This window comes from Fulmarus glacialis, unplaced genomic scaffold (genome assembly GCF_000690835.1).
Source record: "Fulmarus glacialis isolate BGI_N327 unplaced genomic scaffold, ASM69083v1 scaffold34298, whole genome shotgun sequence".
Taxonomy (NCBI): Eukaryota; Metazoa; Chordata; class Aves; order Procellariiformes; family Procellariidae; genus Fulmarus; species Fulmarus glacialis.
Genome location: NW_009229452.1, coordinates 390 through 20,660, shown reverse-complemented (window position 1 = coordinate 20,660; position 20,271 = coordinate 390). Strand labels below are relative to the sequence as shown.

The 20,271-nt window shown below is 38.8% G+C and overlaps 1 protein-coding gene across 2 annotated transcripts; it reads right to left on the bottom strand.

Annotated features, from left to right (window-relative positions):
* Positions 1-6,564: 6,564 nt before the first annotated feature.
* On the bottom strand, positions 6,565-15,629 carry MOSPD1 (motile sperm domain containing 1). 2 transcript variants are annotated; one of them, XM_009583864.1, is made up of 5 exons: positions 15,372-15,629; positions 15,119-15,194; positions 11,655-11,884; positions 9,552-9,713; positions 6,565-7,107 (listed from the first exon to the last, which is right to left on the bottom strand). In XM_009583864.1, the coding sequence occupies exons 1-5, from the start codon at positions 15,523-15,525 to the stop codon at positions 7,076-7,078; spliced, it is 654 nt and encodes a 217-aa protein (XP_009582159.1). In that variant the 5' UTR covers positions 15,526-15,629; the 3' UTR covers positions 6,565-7,075. The 2 variants fall into 2 exon arrangements, with proteins under 2 accessions (XP_009582159.1, XP_009582160.1); XM_009583865.1 differs by having other exon boundaries at positions 6,765-7,107; positions 11,658-11,884.
* Between the last annotated feature and the right edge of the window lie 4,642 nt (positions 15,630-20,271).

Below are 20,271 nucleotides of genomic sequence, written 5' to 3'. Positions count from 1 at the left end.
ATATATAAGTATATAAATAATATTTTTATTCTGCAGCTCTTTCGGGGCATACAGCTGTTTCTCTCCGGGATTCTGCCACTCCTCTTGAGTGGCACCCTTCCAAAGTCATGCTTGTGATTGGCACTTCATGGATCTGGCTGAAAACTATCCTGTAGGATTTGTTGGCAGTTAAATCGGGTCTTGGGCCAGTGTGTCTTCCTTGACAACTGATAGGTGTTTTTCTTCCTTCCACCTTCTCCAGAATGACATAGTGCTGAGGGAACATTGATAACTGTGCCAGTGCTCAGGGGGACTGTATTTTTGGAATGAGTGCTTCGTAGTTACTGCATTTAGCAGAGGAATAGATACTTCACACTAGAAGAGAGGTACAAATGCCAGGAAAAATGAGCCTGTGCATCAGCCAGAATAACTTGCTAGGGTCTTCTGTGTGTTGTCAGCAAGCCAGTTGATCTGAATACTCGACAGCTGCCCAGGTTCTCCTGCGATTAGTACAAGAACTTAATCCTAAATTCGTTCTTTTCATCTTTCTTCAGAAAACTTGAGTGTAAATGATCACCAACCCGTACAAACAAAACAGGTCTCCAAAGTCTTGTATTGGTGAAACTGAGGTATTTTGATCTATAAATGTGTATTGTGGTTCTAATATTAGTGCTGTATTTGTGAGTCCAGCCGTGCTATTGTGAGATTGTTGGCTAGTGAAGTGACTGAAGGCCAGAGTGACCTCTGGAGCTCCATCAGCTAGCTTCCAGCTTGAGAATAGCTTGTGCATTTCTTAGCAGTAGTCACTTCAGAAATGTTCACTTTATGCTGTTGTGTTCTTGCATATGTTGGAGTCATAACTCGTTTACTTAAAATAGAGAGCTTCAGGAGTCGTAATTAAAATGTGTGAGCTCTTCATATCCTGTTTTAAGCAACCTTTCTCATCACCAACTGGCAGATGGAGTTTAAGTTGATCCCTCTTCTCCTGGAAGCACCAAGTTAAAATATTTGTATATGTAGTTGAATGTTTACAGCTACACTACAATAATTAAAACCTTACTGATCCAAAGAGGAGCGCTTGGCTTGCAAGAGTCTTTTTCAATAACTGGATGCAAGAATTGTCACCTCACATTTTTTATTTGGCATCTGTTTCCTAAGGGTATGTTTTGGATGATTGATTTGTTTGTTTGTTTTACCTGTAACAATAGAGTCTTCCCATTTCTGTGTATTTGATATGAGCATCCTTGTTTGATAAACTTGAGACCAGTTGAGAGCCAGCTTAGGTCTTGGTCACGAGATGCCCTTCCTCTGTCTCAGTGCACCCCAAGCTACCCTAGATCTAAAACCCAGACCCCACGTACATGCTGGAAGGGAGAGATTGCTTCCCCTTTTGGGGTTTTGTGGTAGAGGCATGAGAGAGGAGGGGAAAAAAAATAAACAGCTGAAGGAGAACAACCTTGTTTGACTTTCAGTGGCTGGCTCGGGAACAGGCATTTCAGAGAGGGGAGGAGTTGAGTGCATTTAAACCAAGACCAAACACAGCTTCTTCATGCCTTTGTGCTGGTTCCCCTGTGTCTCTCAAGGAACTGGTGAGACTTCCCCAATCCCGTGAAGATTCCTCAGACAAATCTGGCATTTATCAAATTTAAAATTCTTCTTACAGTTTAGTTTCTTCTTCTTTTACTTGGTTTGTAAGAGCCTTGGAAAATGCTCGTTATTTAAGACTTCCTTCCATGATTAATAATGGCATGTAAATGTTGAGAATTTTGGTGGATGTCAAGTAGGAAGAGCTGCTCAAGCGGGAGCAGTTTTTGCTGCAGGTACTACTCTTTGGAAATGTGGTTCTCATGATTACTTTTTCCCCTTGTGTGGAGAAGAACCAAAACCATGATGTGCATATCATGCATTGGTTTTTGTGGCACAGAAATAGTATGCTGTGTTGTCTTTCAAGCCAGCTTAAATCAGGCTGTGTGGCACTGAAATTGCTGCAAGAAACTTCCTGCTAAAAATAAATCAAGATCCTTTCATTTTAAGTGCATTCGCTTCAGCAGTCGGTTTTGATTTTGGAGATTCCTGGCAGATTCCTAAGGGAAAGGCGCTAATGGGTTTGGTGATGTTGATGGAACATGGGATTCCAGAGCCTTAACTGCAGAGTTTTATTTGTCTCTTGATGGTGGTTTCTTGTTTGTCAAAACATATGCTAGTCTAATGCCTTGATGTTCGTGCTTCAAGCCACCTAGAGAATCTGCAGTTTCCTAGAGAAGAATGCTCTCATGTTGTTATTGTAAATTGTATTTTGTTATTGTAAATTGTATTGTTAATTAATCTTTTTTTTTTAAACTGTAAACATGGATTTAAGTTCCATTACAGACTCTTGGTTCTTTTATTCTTTATCTTTGATATGCATTTTATCAGTCATCTTTGTTGCTTCTTGGTATGACTTGTTCTGCTAGGATCAGGATGACTGCAGTTACGTGTGTCTGAATTTATATTCCACAACAGAGGTGTTACAGGGAGCCTGTTACTCAGGTGGGCCTTACCAGCCTTTTTCCTCGCAGTGAGGAGATTATCCACTGCTTTGATTGTGCTGCTGTAATAATGGTTATGCTCTTGCTTAAATCATTCCTTTGCAGAGTCTCTGCTGTTTCAAAGACCAGAGTGCATTACTTTGCCTGCATGTAATTCCACATTATATTGTCAGCATGGTTATAGAGCTTTGCAAATTTTCAAGAGCTGATATGCATTAGCTACAGTTCATTATTTAAAGTAAACAGCTGGTTAGCTTACAGCAGAGAGGTTCTGCAAGGTTGTGTTCTATAGAACACAAAAATAGACCCAAAAGTGAGTGTATCCCCTTACTTGGCTTTAGTTGTTATGCTGTGAGTGTCTCCTGCCTGTGTTCATACCTCCAGTACTTTTTTTTGAGGATACACAGGTTCTCTAGACTCCTTTCATTTATATGCTCGTTATCTTTAAATGGCTCTTGCTAGACTGTGTAGCAATGGTTTCCCAATCTTCACTAGCTTATGTGGAGCAGTAATAAGCAAGTGATACGCTGCTGGCAACAGCATACTTCACTCTCCTTCAACGGTTTCAGTCTTAATTTAATTTCCTCAGGCAGCAAGCTGTGCGTACAAGGAAGATGGACTCTGTCGCCAGCACCATTAACTTCAGATGTCTGTCCTCAGGCTCCCATGAGAGACAGTGCCTTCTCTAGCACGACCGTGAGGAGGCAAGTGCCCTGTTTCACAGGGACATAGGAGAGAACCAGTTTTTCTACGGCCACTCAGCCCCTATCTCTGCAGGCAGCTAGGCAGGAGGATGAAATACCAGAATTACACAGCCCTGAATGATTTGTATTGCAGACTGTTCCCTTACTACATTTTTCGGCCAGGAGGGTCTCGTACAAGGTCAGAGGGCAGAAGACCCAAGAACTCAAACTCCCTCCTGGCAGAGAGGATGATTTAAGGTTTTGGGGTTTTTTTTAGGACCTCCTATACAGCTTGGTCCCTGAATTTTGAGGTTGCCCTGGATCACCACAAGCCCTATGAAACATAGATCACTCAGCACCTGAGAAGCTTTCTTCCTGTAAACAAAATATTCCTGCATCTGGTTTACGGGCTTGGGCAAGTTCCCTTCTGTAGTCTTGCCCTACCAGTGGGATGGATTGCCAATGCATCTAAGTCTTAAGTACGAGATTCATATTCCTGACAAAGGAAAGGGGTGATGGAACTTGGCATTTAGAAGGAAAGCTGTTACAAGGAAAGCCAGGTATCTTAAATATACATTGACAAATGAGGACTAAAATATAGTGATTTATTGCCAAACCTATTTGGCAGCCTCTTTCCAGTTTAGGCTTGTTGGTTATCAGATACTTGCTACATGTGAACATAAAATGAAATAACATACGATTGACACTGACAATTCTTAGCTAGCTGATTCCAGAAAGGATTTCTCTGCTTTGTTGTTGAAGGCACAGTTCTGTGCACAGGCTTCTGTTGGAGCTGCTGCAAATGCCACTGTTCAGCTGTTTAAGGAAGAGCAGTGACTGTTACTGTCTGACAGCATGCTTGGTTATCTTCCTGGGGCACATTTTGAGAAATGTCAGCAGTAGCTCAGCATTTCCCTTTGCAGGGACTGGATCTGTTTCCAGGTGATCTCCATGTGAGGCTGCTTGACCCACTCTCCAGTCTCTGGGGGCTCCGTCAGCTGCGATCCCTGGTAAATGAACTGATTATCTGAAAGCCCCATCTGTCCCTGGAGCTCTGAAACAGTTATATTGGGTCTATTGTTGTTTTAAGCATTCTGTGATTCGCTCCTTCAGAGAAAATAGGGACGTCTAAGCATTTTCTGATCCAGACGAGTGCAAACACCTAGAGGAGATCATGTACCAAGCCTATAGCTACTAGGAGTGACGCTAATGAAAGTGATCTCAGGAGCGCTCTCGTTTCTTGCCTGCCAGCGTTGCTTATTTGAGATATCGGTGCCATAGCAAGTGCTGGGTAAACAAGATGATTGTTTCTGCTGGATGATCTTAAAGCCCTCCTAACTGTCGGCTCAAAATACTTTTCCATTTCAAGGAAATGACTGTTTTGTTTGTGTTAAGAGTCAGGAATGGGAAATGACGTGAACACTTAACTGGTTTTCCTGGTGTTTTTAAGAGGAGGCATATTCACTGTCTCAGGTCTTATTTCCAAAGGCATTCAGTGTTTTCCATAACCCTACCAAGTAAGTACTAGAGGTGTGCGCATGCATATATATCTCTCTCTATCTCTCTCTCTCTCAGAAAATATCTTATAAATCTTGCGTATCCACCTGGTAAAATTTTACTCATGTCTCCCTGTGACCATGCTGTAACATGAGTTGATACATTCCCCCTCACAGTGCTGAACTGAAACTGTCCTCAGGTCTTGTCTTCCCAAAGCTGGAATAAATCTGTGATTATAGTGTGCTGTAATCTCCCTGAAGTAGAAAGAAGTCAAAATTCACGTCGTGCTTATTTTGCCCAAGCACCAGTTTTATCTGCATCTGCTGAGTTACACTGTGCATTTAATCTTTTTTATCTGTGTATCGCGCCTCGCCTGGCCTTGGAAAAGAAATGGTCCGATGTTACAGTCTTTTTGGTTGCTGATAACTTTTTGTTACTGATTTCTTTAGTCAAGGTGTTTTTCTAAACCAATCGCTTCTCTTTAAATTCCTTGAAAATGAATGCTGGCAACCTGGGTCTCTGTTGTCCTGTAATTTCACTTCCCGAGTCTCGTGTGCGCACTGTCCCGCGAGACTAAGGCGTCAAGACTTGGTTATAGTGACTCGGTTCCTGGATGTGGGATTCTCTCTCTTCTGTACTGCTGCAAGTGCTGGGCAAAACATGATCCTGGCCCATGACTGGAACTCCAGGATATGGGGGGGAAAAAGGTTTGGTTTTGTTTTTTTTTTTTTTAAATCAGCTTGGGCCTTTAAGACATCGTCTTGTGTGAAGTCCTGCTACTCTTGCCCATGTGCAAATGCAGGTGTCGTAAATAACAGCCAGACTATTGTACCACATGGCAGTTTCATTGCCCTAACTACTGTTTCAGTTCCCTCGCCCCTCCTCAAGAAGACGCAGGTTAAACCACCTCATGAAAATCAGAATTAACAGCGTAGGTACTAAAGACTAACAGAGAAGGTAAAGCATGCAGGAACGCACTGCGCCCAAACACGATCTCAGTGTCTGTAACTGGAGGCAAGCACGGTGTCTGCAGCACGGGCTCTAGAACACCGAGTTCTCAAACCAGTTAGTAACACTTTTTTTTTTTTTACAGATGTTAATGTTTGACTGTTTCTTTATCATCTGACGCTGATAGATGACACAATCTCAGTTCTTCTGAGAATCAAACTAAAGTTACATTTTATTGCCTTATAGAGACTGAGTTGTATTATATGTAAGAAAAAATGTACAGCGATTAACAACTTAAATTCAACCTCTCTCCTTTTTTTTTTTTTTTAAACAACACTCATTTCTGCATGGTTTCTTTGTACTTCCATGCATAAACAGAAATGTGACCCATAACATGCAGGGGGAAAGAAAGTTTAATTTCCAGAATGTTTTTTATATAGATCAGAGCATATTATATAGACTTCTTATACAGATTTGTGTGTATGAATCAAATGCAGTAACAGCAGCCCTTCAGCAGAAGTATTTTTAACATCTCGACAATGCAATGTCAAATGAAGGGAAATAGTTGTTAAATGAAACAAGATCAATGTGCACCTAGAATATAAAACTGTTTTTGATACAAAAGAAATCCCCTCTCTTAGCTGTGAGGGGGAAGGGAAGGTGTAGAGGAATGCCTTTGTTGCTATACTTAGTCTCTAAAACAGAAAAAAATGCAGAATTTTGTATTAGTGTGCAGTGTGAGTTCAACTTCTGATAATGCCACTTCGTTCGCATATTGCATGCATCCCTAAGAAATGAAAGGATCTGATTAGAGAACTTGTTTTTATTGTCTACAATTGTGATACAAAATGGCTGTTGCAGAAATTATTTCCCCAGGTAAGAAAATGAGCACTCAACAATGATTTGTAATGAAGTAAGGAATTTGAGAATTACTTCTTCACCTAAAATTCATAGTTTATTTCAGAGTTTCACTGATGGAATTTTTCATTTTCTTCAATGATTAGTCATGACTCTCATCCTTCTGGTATGTATACAGAAGTGTTATGCACCAGCCTCAGCATGTACAACCACAAACCAAATGAACATTTTACATAAGACAGTTTGCTTTTATAGTGATCACGCACTGATGTGAACATAGACTAAAAATAACAAATGTTGCTTTAATAAGGATTTTTTACAGTAGGCATAGATATAAAAGTTTTTCAAATTATTTTCACAGGTATCACTGAACATTTCATAGCTGTCTGTTACAGAAGCACCGAAAAGTGCTTTGAGTCTTTCATTTATTATACATAGTTAAAATATATTACACTTCTGAAGGTATTTTAAATCAATGAACAGTTTTGCTAGCATCTTAATGAGCCAAATGGGAGTAAAAGGCAGTCCACATTCATGATGTGAATATACAGTAAGGAGTTTGACATCCTGTTAACTCATTGCTCATGTTCTCAAAATAACCATGGTGATGAGACCTGAAAGACAAGAATTAAGAACTAAACACTTCAATTTCACTGAATAAAACATTAAAATAAAGACAAGACAGTTTACCCTGTCACAGGCCAGAAAATAAGGTAAAAGTGCATAAATAGATGCAGAATGGATTTATATATACACTTCACTTAAATACGGAAGTACTGCTCTGAATTTTGATGTCGTCAAAGTCTGTGTAAAAAAAAACACTGAAGTGCAGTGTATCTAGTAACTAAACTTCAAAGAAGCTATAAATACTCCAAACAATTATCGATTTCACTACTGGAAAATCACAATACTGAGATTTTGACTTAAGTAAGTGTAACAGTAGCACACAAGCCACCAGTTTTCTTGGGGGCTAGTTATGGGCAACGTAATTCAAATGCTGAATCATCAGCAAGGAAGATTAGCTGAAGGCTCCAAGACATTTTTGTTTCTGTTCTGTGCAGAGTAACTGATCAAAGACTAGTTTTAGACAAAGATGTTCAGCTTCCTTGTCAGTCTACATAGGGAGCTTTCTATAGACTCTTTGTTGTGACCTTTAAAGAGGGAGGAAAAAAAAAGAACTGCTCTGACAGAGGTTAAAAACAATTAAAAACAGATGAAAGTAGGAAATGTGGGGCTAATAAACCTACTCATGACACACTGAAAAGTTCACTTTAATTATGTGCAGATACTGGAAAAGGTACAAATCTGCAAGTTCTTAGCCATGAGTTATATTGCACAAGGCAAAGAGACATATGGAAAAACATTAGGGCTCCTTGAATTCCAACCTTACATAACATCAAAATAGTAATTTATCAGTTCTTAGGCAATCTTATTTTCTTGCAGGCTCAGATGATGTTAATATAATAGCCTTTCACTGCAGAGAGCTTAGCTCACCACGGATAAAGAAATTTCTGAGACTTTTTTACTCTCCTGCCACTACGTACTGATTTAACTTATTTACTTTATAAAGATTTTGAAGATAGAAGTATAACAGAACAGAGTTGTAATGCTGCCTTCCATTGAATAAGCAATTTATCCACTAAAGAGGAATTATAGTTCCGCTATTTCTTAAGGTCTGTATTAGCTTAGACAACCCGTACTACCAGAACTACTGTAGGCCTTAGCTTGGATTATCTAAATCATTGCAGAGTAATAACAGAGGCTTCTGGAAGGTGCTACAGGGCAGCCTATACCACTTCTATAGGGACTTCCAGGCAATAAAGAGCTTAACTCATTTCTGTAAAGCAAATACTTCTCAAATGTCGTACAGCCCAGTTGGTGTGGTATTAACGTCCCTTTCCAATTAAATGCTACACAATCTAGTTGTACTTTGTTGTGGAAGAAAAGTGGTTTCACCTTCTCAAGGGCAATCAACTCTCTAGATGAGCAAGAGTTGCATACAGAAGAATCACTTTTTCATGAACACTGAAAACACTGCTACCAAAGGAATCAAAGCCTGTTAGAACTTCATAGTGAATCTAGAAACAAGTAAGTTGCTGCAAATATATGAAGTCAAATGTTTTAATACTACAGCTGGCACCAGCAGACACTGGAGTAATTTTCAAAACTAGAGATAAAAATAAAGCAAGGATTACTGCAAGGTTCTGATCTGAAAATACATCACCATGGGCTCAGGCAAAGATGTTGGCTTCTGGTTAGCAACAAGGGTGTTTTCAAACCATTTCAGCAGACTGACTTGCATGAGTCAGTCAGCTGAGTGTGCGCATTAACCATCAAGAACTTGCATCTTTTCCCATCACTACCTCACCTCTAGCTATCAGTTTGAAGCTGCCTAGCTTGTTTCCTTTAAATCCTCATTTCTGCCAGGTAGTGGGAGAGGAGAATTGAGTTTAGAGTGACTGTTCTTCAAATCTGAAATAGTTATAGAAAAATAGTCATAACAGATGAAATGTGCAACTTATCTGTGCTTGCTAATTTAGGAGCAAGTTACAAATCAGGAAGAATTGTGGATGGTAGTGGTCTCTCAGGAAGGGTTTACAAACTTATTTCTACACATTTCAACTGCTTATCAACAAGGTAGTGATTGGAGCCTTTCAGACCAGCTCATCTGGGCTGGAGAGAGAAATAAAATAACAGAAGAGATCTAGGTTCTGCAATAGAGTAACTCTACTTCAATATAAGAGTAAGAAACAGCACATTCCATTCAGTTTTGTTGGCAGATGAGTACAGCTGGCCAGTCACCAAATAAAGGTGAAATTAACGTGTAGGGGCCTGTATATAATAAATATCAACTAAAATCTGGTCTAAAATACTTAGAGTAACTAATTTATGCTGATATTGCTATGGCTGCAAGTTAAAATATAAGTGGAGATGCAAAACAAAATGTAATGTGGTGCTTCGTCTCCATCAAGTTTCCTGAAGCCACTGGCAAACATGGGAGAAGTTTCCCAAATCACAGAATTTGCACGAAAACATTTACAAAAAACAAAATACTTACCTAAAACATAAGCAGCTACTAACTTTTGATTCACACTTAAGTGGAGGTAGAGAGGCACCAGGGATTCCATTTCCCCCAATGTAGGTAGCATTAGTGCTGCAATACACACTATTCCTAGGAAGACTGTTAGTAAACTAGGTCCTGACGAGGCAGTTCTGTTTTCTGGAAAACAAGATGGTACCAATTTTAAGGAATATCTACCCAATATAAGTGTTAAATATTCTGCAAAAATGTTTGCGGTACATTAGAGCTGCAATATCCTGAGATTTTCTTTCCCCTTTGGAGTTTGGAAGAGGTGGAAAACACCTCTTAAACCCACCCTCCTAAACTTTCTGCATTTTGCAGTGGGGAAGGCTGCTCCCTGTTCTGGTGCTGGAACTTGTTTTCACATGACTTCCCAAACCCCTCCCTTCTGGAGGAACAGAGCCTGCCAGGCCCAGTAGCTATATATACACACTCGTGACAGCTGGATGTTTCAGCAACACTTGAGGTTTCACCATGCATCCTGACTCCATTCCTTGATATGTTCCTTATTAGTAATTAGTGATTAGTAATCAATTAGGAAAGAACGCCTAAAGGAGCTGCACAGGCAGGTAACTCTGCTTACAGCTCCAGAACAAAACTTGGCTACAGCAAGAGCACAAGTTCTTGGGCCAGATGCATTCTCCTTTCTTTAGAGAATTCAAGGGCTGCACCTGCCAGAACCAGTTTATGTGCCACAAATTAGTAATATTTGAATCTTACTTTAAAAACTGTGAGAGTGAACCATTCTGATAGTCCCATACCAGCAGAATAAGGAAATGCGAACTATAGGTGAACTGTCCTTCATACTCTTCATTGCGCTGCAGTTTAACAGCTGGAACCTACTCAAAGGCACGCTGTATCATCTTTGAAAAGAGCTATTAACATGTTAGTTGAATACCTCTAACCAAATTCCTAAGACCCATTGGAAATTAGCCGATGTTTTTATGAAGTTTTTCTATCCCCAGTGAGTAGCAGTATGTGTCCTGTTTTAATTCCATAAAGCTGTTATTTCTAGGTTGCAGGTTATATGCAAAGACTGTAGTTGCTTTGTTTACTGTTTTTCTGTAAGCAAGCAATATAATGTAGTCAACAAAGTTTTTAAGTAGAGAAATAGCATTTGGATTAAGACCAGTATCAGATTGTTCAGGCTGGTTCAAACCCTCTATACCAGAACAACTATCATAGTAACATTTTGTTCTGTGAGCCCAGAGATCTTGTAGGTTTGCTTTAACCATGTATCCTACTAACCAATCTTCAGGGTTTTTTTAGTAAAAGATGTTTCACCAGCCAACAAACTATGTATAAATAGTGAAACAGTTTAGTTTTAACAAGAGGGACACTCTCAAGCAGGTTCATCTATTTTCTAGAATTGATTTTTGTTCTTGTCATGAAAAATAAAACATTGACAAGAATATTACAGTATATATCAGTAAAAGTAACAAGAATGTAGACTGCCAAGTCAAGAATCAGTTTAGATTCAGTTCCAGTAAAACTTTTTGTATCTCCTCCTACCACTTCAATTTAACTGTTTGGTCCAGGTTTTGCCCAAGACTGTGGATTCACTTCCTCACGTATGAAATGTGCAAAGAGTTTTCAGCTAGCAACTGTGCTTTTCTGTACTTGTGAGACAGACAAATGAGATGGTGCAGAACAAGGAGCACTTTAGAAGATGTTTTGGCAATATTTCCTGCTCATCAGGAAATGGAGGATTAAGGGTTTGGAACAAACTCAGAAGGGGCATATGTTCTGAAAGAGCCCAAGGGAAAAAATAACTACCATCCTTTTGCAGATAAATTCCCATTGGCTGTAACAGAACTTCTGCACCAGAGGAATAGAGGACGTACTCTCCAAGGTATGACATGCAAACCTGGGGCAGTAAAGAGTCTTGATTAATCAAGACAGCATGAGCAGAATAGCCATAGTTTGGGTTCTTGGGCACTATCATTCCCCAGTGATAAAGACAGCAGTCTTACAGATAAGTAAAAAGACTTATTTTAAAATTTATTTTAGTCTAGGCTTTCCAGTCGCTTGAGCTATTCATAACTGATTCAGGAGACAGGAGGGGTAAAAGATTTCAGCTACCTGGTTGACACAAAGTCTGCTCAAAAAAGACACTTTCAGCCAGGTGTTCTTTTATTCGTTTTTCCTCCTCTTCCTTTTGTTGTTGTTGTTCCTTTGCAGATGGAAGTAGAGTAGCAATAATCTCCTTTTTCCCTAATGCTTTCCTCTGGCTCTGCTCAGACACTTGTAGACGGAATTTATCTATCACACCATAGTAAGAAGCCCGAACATCTCTGTGACGAATCACACTGCAGAGGAAAACAACATTTTCAAATAGAGGAACTAATAAAAAGCATGTCTCCTGTGGAATTATGCCCTACATCCCGATGTTTCCCCTCTTTCCCCCATACACAGATACACTGCAATAGAACAGATCCCCCATTCCCTCCTCCTTCACTCAACACTCTTGAAGATTTGATCTTGCCTTCTCGCTCCTCTCCCTATGTTTGCCCTCGTTCTCAAATATACCTGCTCCAATTGGCTCGCCAAAAACCCCAATTAATTATTTATCTCAAGCACACTTTTGCCTCAATCTGAAGCCTAGCTGTCCATTTGCATGAAACATCAATTATCTGAAAGATGCCTCCTCCTTTATCAAAGTTGTTTGATGCTGGCCAATGATTTTAAAAGATATGGGGGGACTGGAGTGGACAGGGAAGGAAAGAAGAAAAGTAAGACTGCCAAACACTTGGACAGATAATGGCAAAAGTCTAGCTTTTTGAGGAAACCAGGCTCAGAGCTTTACAATTTCTCAGAAGCAAAACTCATTCCCTTTACATTCAAGAGTCAGCTAGATGTAAAGGGATTTTCAAAATCAGCCCACCAATAAGAGCATGTAGCAATGCAGTAAAAATGACAACTATGTATCTACACAAACATTTCTCACCTGTCTTTCAGTGAGTAAATCTGGATATCAATAGTAGAGCTCTGTGCTGTCAGAGCTTTGCTCATCAATCTAGCTACCTTGAGCACGTTTCATGGCCTGCATTGAAATGCACGATGCTGCAGATACTTCACTAGCTAACAAGAGCGAGGCCGGGTGTAGCTACACAAGCTGCAATCACAACTCGGACTGCAGTGTAGAGGTACTCTCTGAATCATAGCTAGAGAGTCCGTTATTTCTTGGTAAGCCTTCTCACTGTCCAGCAACCACTCTGTGGCTCTACTGTTTTGAATACGTTGACCAAGATGGCTTCAACAGTAAGACAGGGTGATAGTTGTTGCATTCCTTATAGTTTTATGGCATTTCATGGGAAAAATTCTATGTGGGACCTACAAAAGGCACAGTTTTAAAATAACACTGATTAAAGGCAATACAGACCTCTGAGCAGTGCTCTGCTCAACTACCTCCTCCCTGCATTTATGATTCATTACGAAAATACGTATCTAGCATTAAAAAGCTATAACATTTAGGTTTTGAAGTCATATCAGCTCTTAGGGTTAATATGGATTTTAATTATTTTTCCAAAGTGGAAAAATTTTTTTGTAAAAGGCTATTCTAAATTTCTAAGATAACAATAGCTAATCTGAAAAAATACCTACATATAAATGATTTGGCTTCAAGAAGGTTGCCATCTCCTGAGGGGAAAAAAATGATTCTACCCTTAGTAACACAAGATAGTAGTTTTAAAATTGCTTCAAGAAACCTATCTTTGTAATAATATATACATTAAACTGCTGCGAGAAACAGATTTTTGTGTTTCAGTCTTCATTTAAAGTATCACATCAAGATATCTACAATCATTAACACATAGCCAGTGCTTGGAACTGGTATCTAGTTTGAATAGACTATTCAACAAGGAAACAGAGACTAAGTCATCCCCCAAGTGAGAAGGCTGCAGGAATGTATGTAGTTTTACGTCACTTTGGAGGCAAAAGAGTGCGCTTATGACAGGCTTTCAGCTAGCTGAGTGTTGGCTGGGCAACTGCCTTCACTAAAACAAAAGGCTTTTTCCCCCCGACAATCCTAATTCATACAACTCTTAGCATATCAGAACAGCAGATTCAGTTCTTATTTCTTCCTTTAACACTCCTTTTAGATTTTTGTTTCTACTCTTAGTATCATGGTATGAACTACCAACCTAAACAGAATCTTTACATAACACTGTGCTATGAGAACATGCGTCTGCTGCCAAGCAGAGAGATGTTTTCTGCAGACCCTTATAAACAGATACATTCTCCTGTTTCTTTTTAGAGACCATTGCATAATTGGAAGCTCCGTAGAATAGTATCTGTTTAGCTGGCAAATGGCCATACTTGCATAGTACTGCTCATATCCTAGCAGTAAACACTGCCCTTAGACAGCAACCATTGCAATGGGATGGGGTTTTGCTGTACAAAAAATTCCCTTGGAAACATGCATATGTCTTATTTTCCTTTATTTAATAAAAGACATTTGTTTAAGATGAACCAAATGTAATCAAGCTTGTGTAAATGTCTGCTAAAGACTGGAATAGCTCACTGATACACTGGTATATTCTGACCTCTTTTGTTCCATTTTTAGGATTGTTGCCCCTGCCCACTGAAAATTTTTAAACTTCCTTTCTATGTGGTGAGTCCTTGGAATTTTCCAAATTCTACCTAAGGAAAACAGTCTACAGGAAAGAGCCATTCCCCAAGCACAGTATTATTTATCTGACAAAAGATGGATCATCCAATAGCAGGGTCTTTTGTATATGGCCATTTGTTAGCCAGAGATTCCAGAAGGTGTTTTACAGTTTGCAAATTTCTAGTCAGAAAGCTCAGTCTGCTCTTTTAGGTACTTCATACTTTCTTTAGCTCTATCTGTACATCAGCACAGAAATAATGTGGCAAATGGAAGATGAAAAAAATTGGGCTATTTTAGCTTATATGCCTACTCTACTTTGAATTATAGCAGCCTACAGACCTTATACATTATTAGTCACTTAACTGGCCTTCATCTTTTCTCTGTTACTGGGTCGGGACCTCACAGGGGAAACAAGTAAAAGGGAGACAGACAGATCTGAGAACGAGAGAGGCGGTTGGGGTGAAAGGTAGGCAAAAGTACCTTTAAACATGGCCCAGGAAAGTGTGCTCAGTAGAACTGCATACATTTTCATTTTGCCCATCTGCAAACAAATATTTCTCACCAAGAAATTCCAACCCTGGGGGTCTTGCTTTCTTGTTACAAACAACAACAAAGTACCCCGGAGGCTCATATTACTCTCACTACTGGTTTACAAACTATACTACAGGATGCATTTACTAGCATTTTATTTATGCCTAAAGACAAAATTAAAGAAGGAAGTATCTCCAATACTGTAATATCTCTGCCCTAGAGTGAAATAATAGCAAAGACCAGATGGCCACAAGAATATAAGAGATTAGGAAAATATTATATCTTTGTCCAACTTAATTTATACTACGCATGCCGTCATTTACTACATCTTAAATAATAAAAGAAATTAAGGTAATCAAGTGTCATACATTAGGGAAAAAAACCCCAACCAACTTCTACTTACATATCAACACAGCACTGAGGCTTCACTGCGCCAGTAGCATCAACCACCGCATATTTATTTGGTGTTGTACAAAGAACTGCAACGAAAAGGACAGTAGTGGTAACAAATCATGAATTAACACCTCACCAACTTCATCAACAGAAATTCGTAAAGACATGAGTTTGGTTTTGTCACAAATATGATTTGTTACACGAATTATAATTGGACTGTTCGCCAACTAACCCTTAAATAAAACTTAACCTAAGAAACCCACCTTTGAATTTTAAGGCAAACTCATAGGGGTTATATAGAGTCAACACCTGCTTGTGTGTTGACTGGTCATCTGCATAAAATATAAGTTCTGTAGGAAAAACAAAAACAGGAAGATTTCCTTCCACTAACTCTGGCTGTCTTTTTTGTTGCTGCATTGGCACTGAATCCTCCTTGCTGCTTCTTGTGTTCTTATGATTTTGTATCCTCAGAGACTTCAGTTTTTGAATCGTTTAAGAATTCCAAAGCATTTTGGCAATTCTAAAGGAAAAAAGGGGAAAAAAAAGAGAAAAGGCAAGAAGATTATTTCCATAAGTCTATACTAAACTGAGGCAGTCAACAAAGGTGTAAAAATATAGATCTTGATGCTTGATTATGAATCTCCCTTTACTTAAGTTCCTTCAAAAATATGGAAATAGGAAAAATATTCCCATCGGGTTTCTATCTATTCAACAAACTGCTATAAAATAAATGGATAAGCACTTCTTCAGTGTATCATAGCAGCATTTCGGGGTCCTAGTCCATGACAAGGGCTCCTTATCCTGGGTCTTTGCACCACAAACCAAACAACAACAACAAAAAGATATCCCATCCTTGCCTCAGAACACTAACATTTGAGAAAACACAGAGCAGAAATGAGGAAACACAAAGACGTAAGGCAGCAGTAGTCACGATTTAGGCAGGAATCTCTGCAGTGGTGAGCTTCCCGGATGAGGTATAATAACTTAGGTATCTGCTCACATAGGCACTGAGGTATGTCAAATCCCAGACATTCAGAACAAAAGAATGGGGAACACCTTCAAGCCTTGTTTAAACTAAACTCTTGTTACAACTACATTGCATGGTAGTTACAGTCAATGAATTGAAAAATAACTGGGATGAATAACACCAAACAGATTTGGGATTTATTATTTGATTAAAAAATAAGACAGGTTTTCTACCACCACTGTCTCTAACCAAAGTATAACCATCATAATTCTCCCTCTGCCACCCCCACAGTTTTGTTTTATTTTGAGTGACATTCCAGAACTAAAACCAGAACCCATGACCCAATCAAGCAACAATCCCAAACATATTTCATAAAATAAAATTGAGGCCAGACTCCTCAGCACACATACCATTGACTTTACACACTACAGACAGAACAAAGTGAAACAGCTACATATATTTTTCCCCCAAGAACATCATACTTTACTGTAGCTCCTATAGGTTAATTATCAAACTGAAGATATCCTTTGAGGCTTAACTTTATCCTATAGTAGAAAATACTAAAAAAGTTCCTACTGACTCATTAGCTGTAATTTCCATTTCCAATGAAGCTTTATAAAAACAACGTCCATTTCAGCTGTTCTCCAGTCTAATAAACAGATTTGGTTGCACCTTAAGAAATTTAGTTTCTGAAGTTTCTAGCAGCAAATAGCCCTAGCATTACGAACAATCAAAAACAAATGCTTATTTTTGCATTCTAAACATCATGATGTTCACATTTCAAATACCAGATACATGTTTCATACTTGAAACATGACACAAATTTAGGTGTTTACTACAGTATATCTGTCATATCTTCAGATTTACAGGTTCTGATTCTTATTCACAAACTAAGCTTTTAAATTTATTTATTTTTTTAAAATAGGAAATCATCCCTGTGAAATTTAAATTCATGGCTCTTACTGGAATGTCTTTCCCCAAGATCCAGTTTCTTTCCAGAGCACAGGTTTGTTTCCACTTCACTGAAATGCTACTAATAATATTCTGAAAACAAATCCCCAATGACAGTGTTCCAAGTTGATGTTCTGCTACCTTATTAAGAAAAGTCTAGAAAAAGAAATAGCTCTGTAAGTGGCAATTTGGGTCCCAAGTGCTGCTTAGAATTCTGGTGAATCCCTTTTGTTTCAGAAGAATTAAAAAACTCTGGAATCACTTTGTGCAGCAAGTGTAAGCATTATTTCTTTAACAACTTTATGTACTCACTTATGTACTCACTTTATGTCTCACTTTTTAAAGTCGGATTCATTGTTCCATATAGTAAGACTATAAGAAGAGCCAATGTGGAAAAACTGCCAGCTTGTAGGAATACAAAAAAACTTCTTTTGAAACTTCTCATAGGCAGAAGATTAAGAATTCTATTTTTTTAATTTTTTGTTTACAAAAGTTAGCTCAATGCAGTATGCAGTAAGCATATGCGAGAATCTTTGGTTCTCATACATATCTATACTGCATACATTACATGTAACAGAAATATATGCAATCTTTGAAATTAATAAAAAGGGTTTTTTCCTAATAAATGTTTTAAACTATCGTACAACCAATAGAAAACTACTGCTAGATATTTTTAAGTGACTATATTTAATAAATTTTTAAAAATATTATTTATAATAATTATTTTGATGCTCTAGTTTTTTATTTAAATGCTGCACAGGTTTCATTCCGATTCCTGGCGTCATACCACAACTCCAGTTTCTTCAGCTCGGCCAGCAGCAAGTGTTTAGGTGTCCAAAAACCCCACAAATCACAACATCAATTGAGGTATGGATCACTAAGCCTATTAACAGGCTCGTTTTTCTTATGCATCTGTTGAAAACACAATGCGCAAACCTCCCAGGATTCCACAACTTGCAGGCGAAAAGCCACCAATCTTAAAAAAGTACACCGCATTATTGCTTCCTTTTCTTATTTAACTTGGCTGGATAAGAAGTTATGGCTCAAACTGTCAAAAGCAAATCTGGCAAATCCAGGCCTACACTAAACACGTTTGCTGCCACAGCAGTGTCATTCAGGATATAAATTTCTGGGTTTCTAAGCAAGCAACCAGCATCCTTTTTGAGACAATCATTTTGGCTTAGAAGTCACCTTGCTGGGATATCTCACCAAGTAACATCAGCAAAAGCCCTCTTCCCAAAGACCGCATTATAAACTACACATACGCTGGGGAGATTCGATGGTTTAGCATTAGTAACAGTATACCTTTTATACACTACTCGTCAACAAGAACCTGTAAAGACTTTTACAGAGAAAGTCTGTATCATCAGAACTTCTCTGCACACATTAACCCTAAAGCAGCACTCCTGTAAATGTTCAGAATAAGGCTACGTAGCTGGCTGCCTTCGGCACCCCAGCCAGTTCACTTGAAAGAAAGTTGGCTGCTTTTTTTTAGCGCAGCAGATTCTCACCACGATCACTAAATTTTATACAGTCAATAGTGACCATGATTACTTGCAGAACAGAAAGGTAAGCACAAACAAATCTGTACAAAACAGAGATCTGTGGTCTCAAGTCTGTGACCTACACTGCGCAGATGGGCTTCTCTAAGCACTGCCAACAAAACTCCCCGCAGGTGCAGGAATCTGTCAAATGCATTGCTCATTACAGGACCCGGGACACCTGAACAATGCCAGCTTGCTTTCCAATGCTCTGTGAAGTCCAGACAAACAATTGTCACTGATACTTTTTTAGCACAATACGGATCTTCCCCCCCTGAAGTTACTAAATATATACTGCTGGTGTCACAATAGCACAGATCTGCCAGCATTTCCTTTGAAATCCCTTTCTTCATAAATTTAACTCGACAGAGAAAAACATGAAGTGAAACGTAACTTCTCCCTAGGGTCAGAAATAACACCGATTGTGATTTGTTTTTACTTAACAAGTATCTGCTGAAAAAATAAATCAAGTGAGGAAGTTTTTTGTTCCCATTTTAACTTCCAACAGCCTCATCACCATGGCTTCCAAGTGCATTTGTTGGTTGTTTTTTTTCCTAACAACTGCAAATAACTCTACAGAATGTCATCTGGTAAACACTTTATTCAGAAGATAACCTTCTTACAATCATAGTCTCCACATCCCCCTTTTAAAAATTGTCTAATTACAGTGTAATTTATTTTTTGTTATATCTCATGATCTACCTTCTAAATCTACACAGTAAGCCTTTCTACACTATATACTCAATAAAATTGATGCCTTTTGAGCGCATATCTACAAAATAAGCCACAAAGTCTTCTTCAAAATTCCCTCCTATGTCAAGCACTGCAATTACTTTAAGCTACATGCAAATACAGCATAAGATCTGACTGAAGCAGATCTATTAACATTTATTTTCTCCAAAAGTTTTTGAAGGCCTTAACATGCACTTACGTAAACCAATGTTTACACTACCTGCAATTATTTGGGAGAGTCATCCAATGATTAGAGCACAGACCCAGCAGCCAGGATGGCTGGATTCCATTATTGCTAACTCTGTCACTGACACTCCATGACCTTGAGCAAGCTGGTTAACCTCACCTCAATTTGCTAATCTATGAAGGCAAATATTCTGCAAAGTATTTAAGTAGGTGGATAGTCACATTTAAACTGGCAGAACTACTCTGATACTTTGCAAAGCCTGGGCCAAAACATGCTACTGTTTACCTCTTTATAGAGTGATGAGAAATGTAATTAGTAACTGTCTCCAGGATGCTGTAAAATGAAATCGTCTCAGAGCATTACCTATTAGCATGGATGACTACAACATGCATAAATCATGCTGATACTGACAGCGAAATTTATTAGGACCACGCTACTTTTTTCCTTTATTTTTTCAAATGCTGAAAAGGTGACAGCGACAAAAAAAATTATTCAAATGCAACCAAGAGACATGCAAAAGCAGGGCAAAATGAAATGACAGCTGTGCATTGCTTCTGATCCATTCAACTGTACGGCTCAGAAGAACCCTATGGAAGACTTTCAAGGGCACATCTGCTTTAGTCTCTATTTTCTCACTTTCAGGTTGTGTTTAATGCACTAAACTGGCTGTTTTTTAAACGGGTATTGTGGTCATTAGTGCTACGCGGCCTTTTTCCCTGTCTCAGGCCAGGTTCAAATACTCAGCTCAAATGCCACGATGCCACAGATTAACTGAGGAAAACACT

Coding starts and splice junctions, on each gene's coding strand:
- MOSPD1 (XM_009583864.1), bottom strand. CDS start 15,525: ATGCAGCAACAAAAAAGACAGCCAGAGTTAGTGGAAGGAAATCTTCCT. Junction 15,195..15,371: donor GTTTGCCTTAAAATTCAAAG/GTGGGTTTCTTA, acceptor TTTTCGTTGCAG/TTCTTTGTACAACACCAAAT. Junction 11,885..15,118: donor CCTCAGTGCTGTGTTGATAT/GTAAGTAGAAGT, acceptor TTTCCTCTGCAG/TGTGATTCGTCACAGAGATG.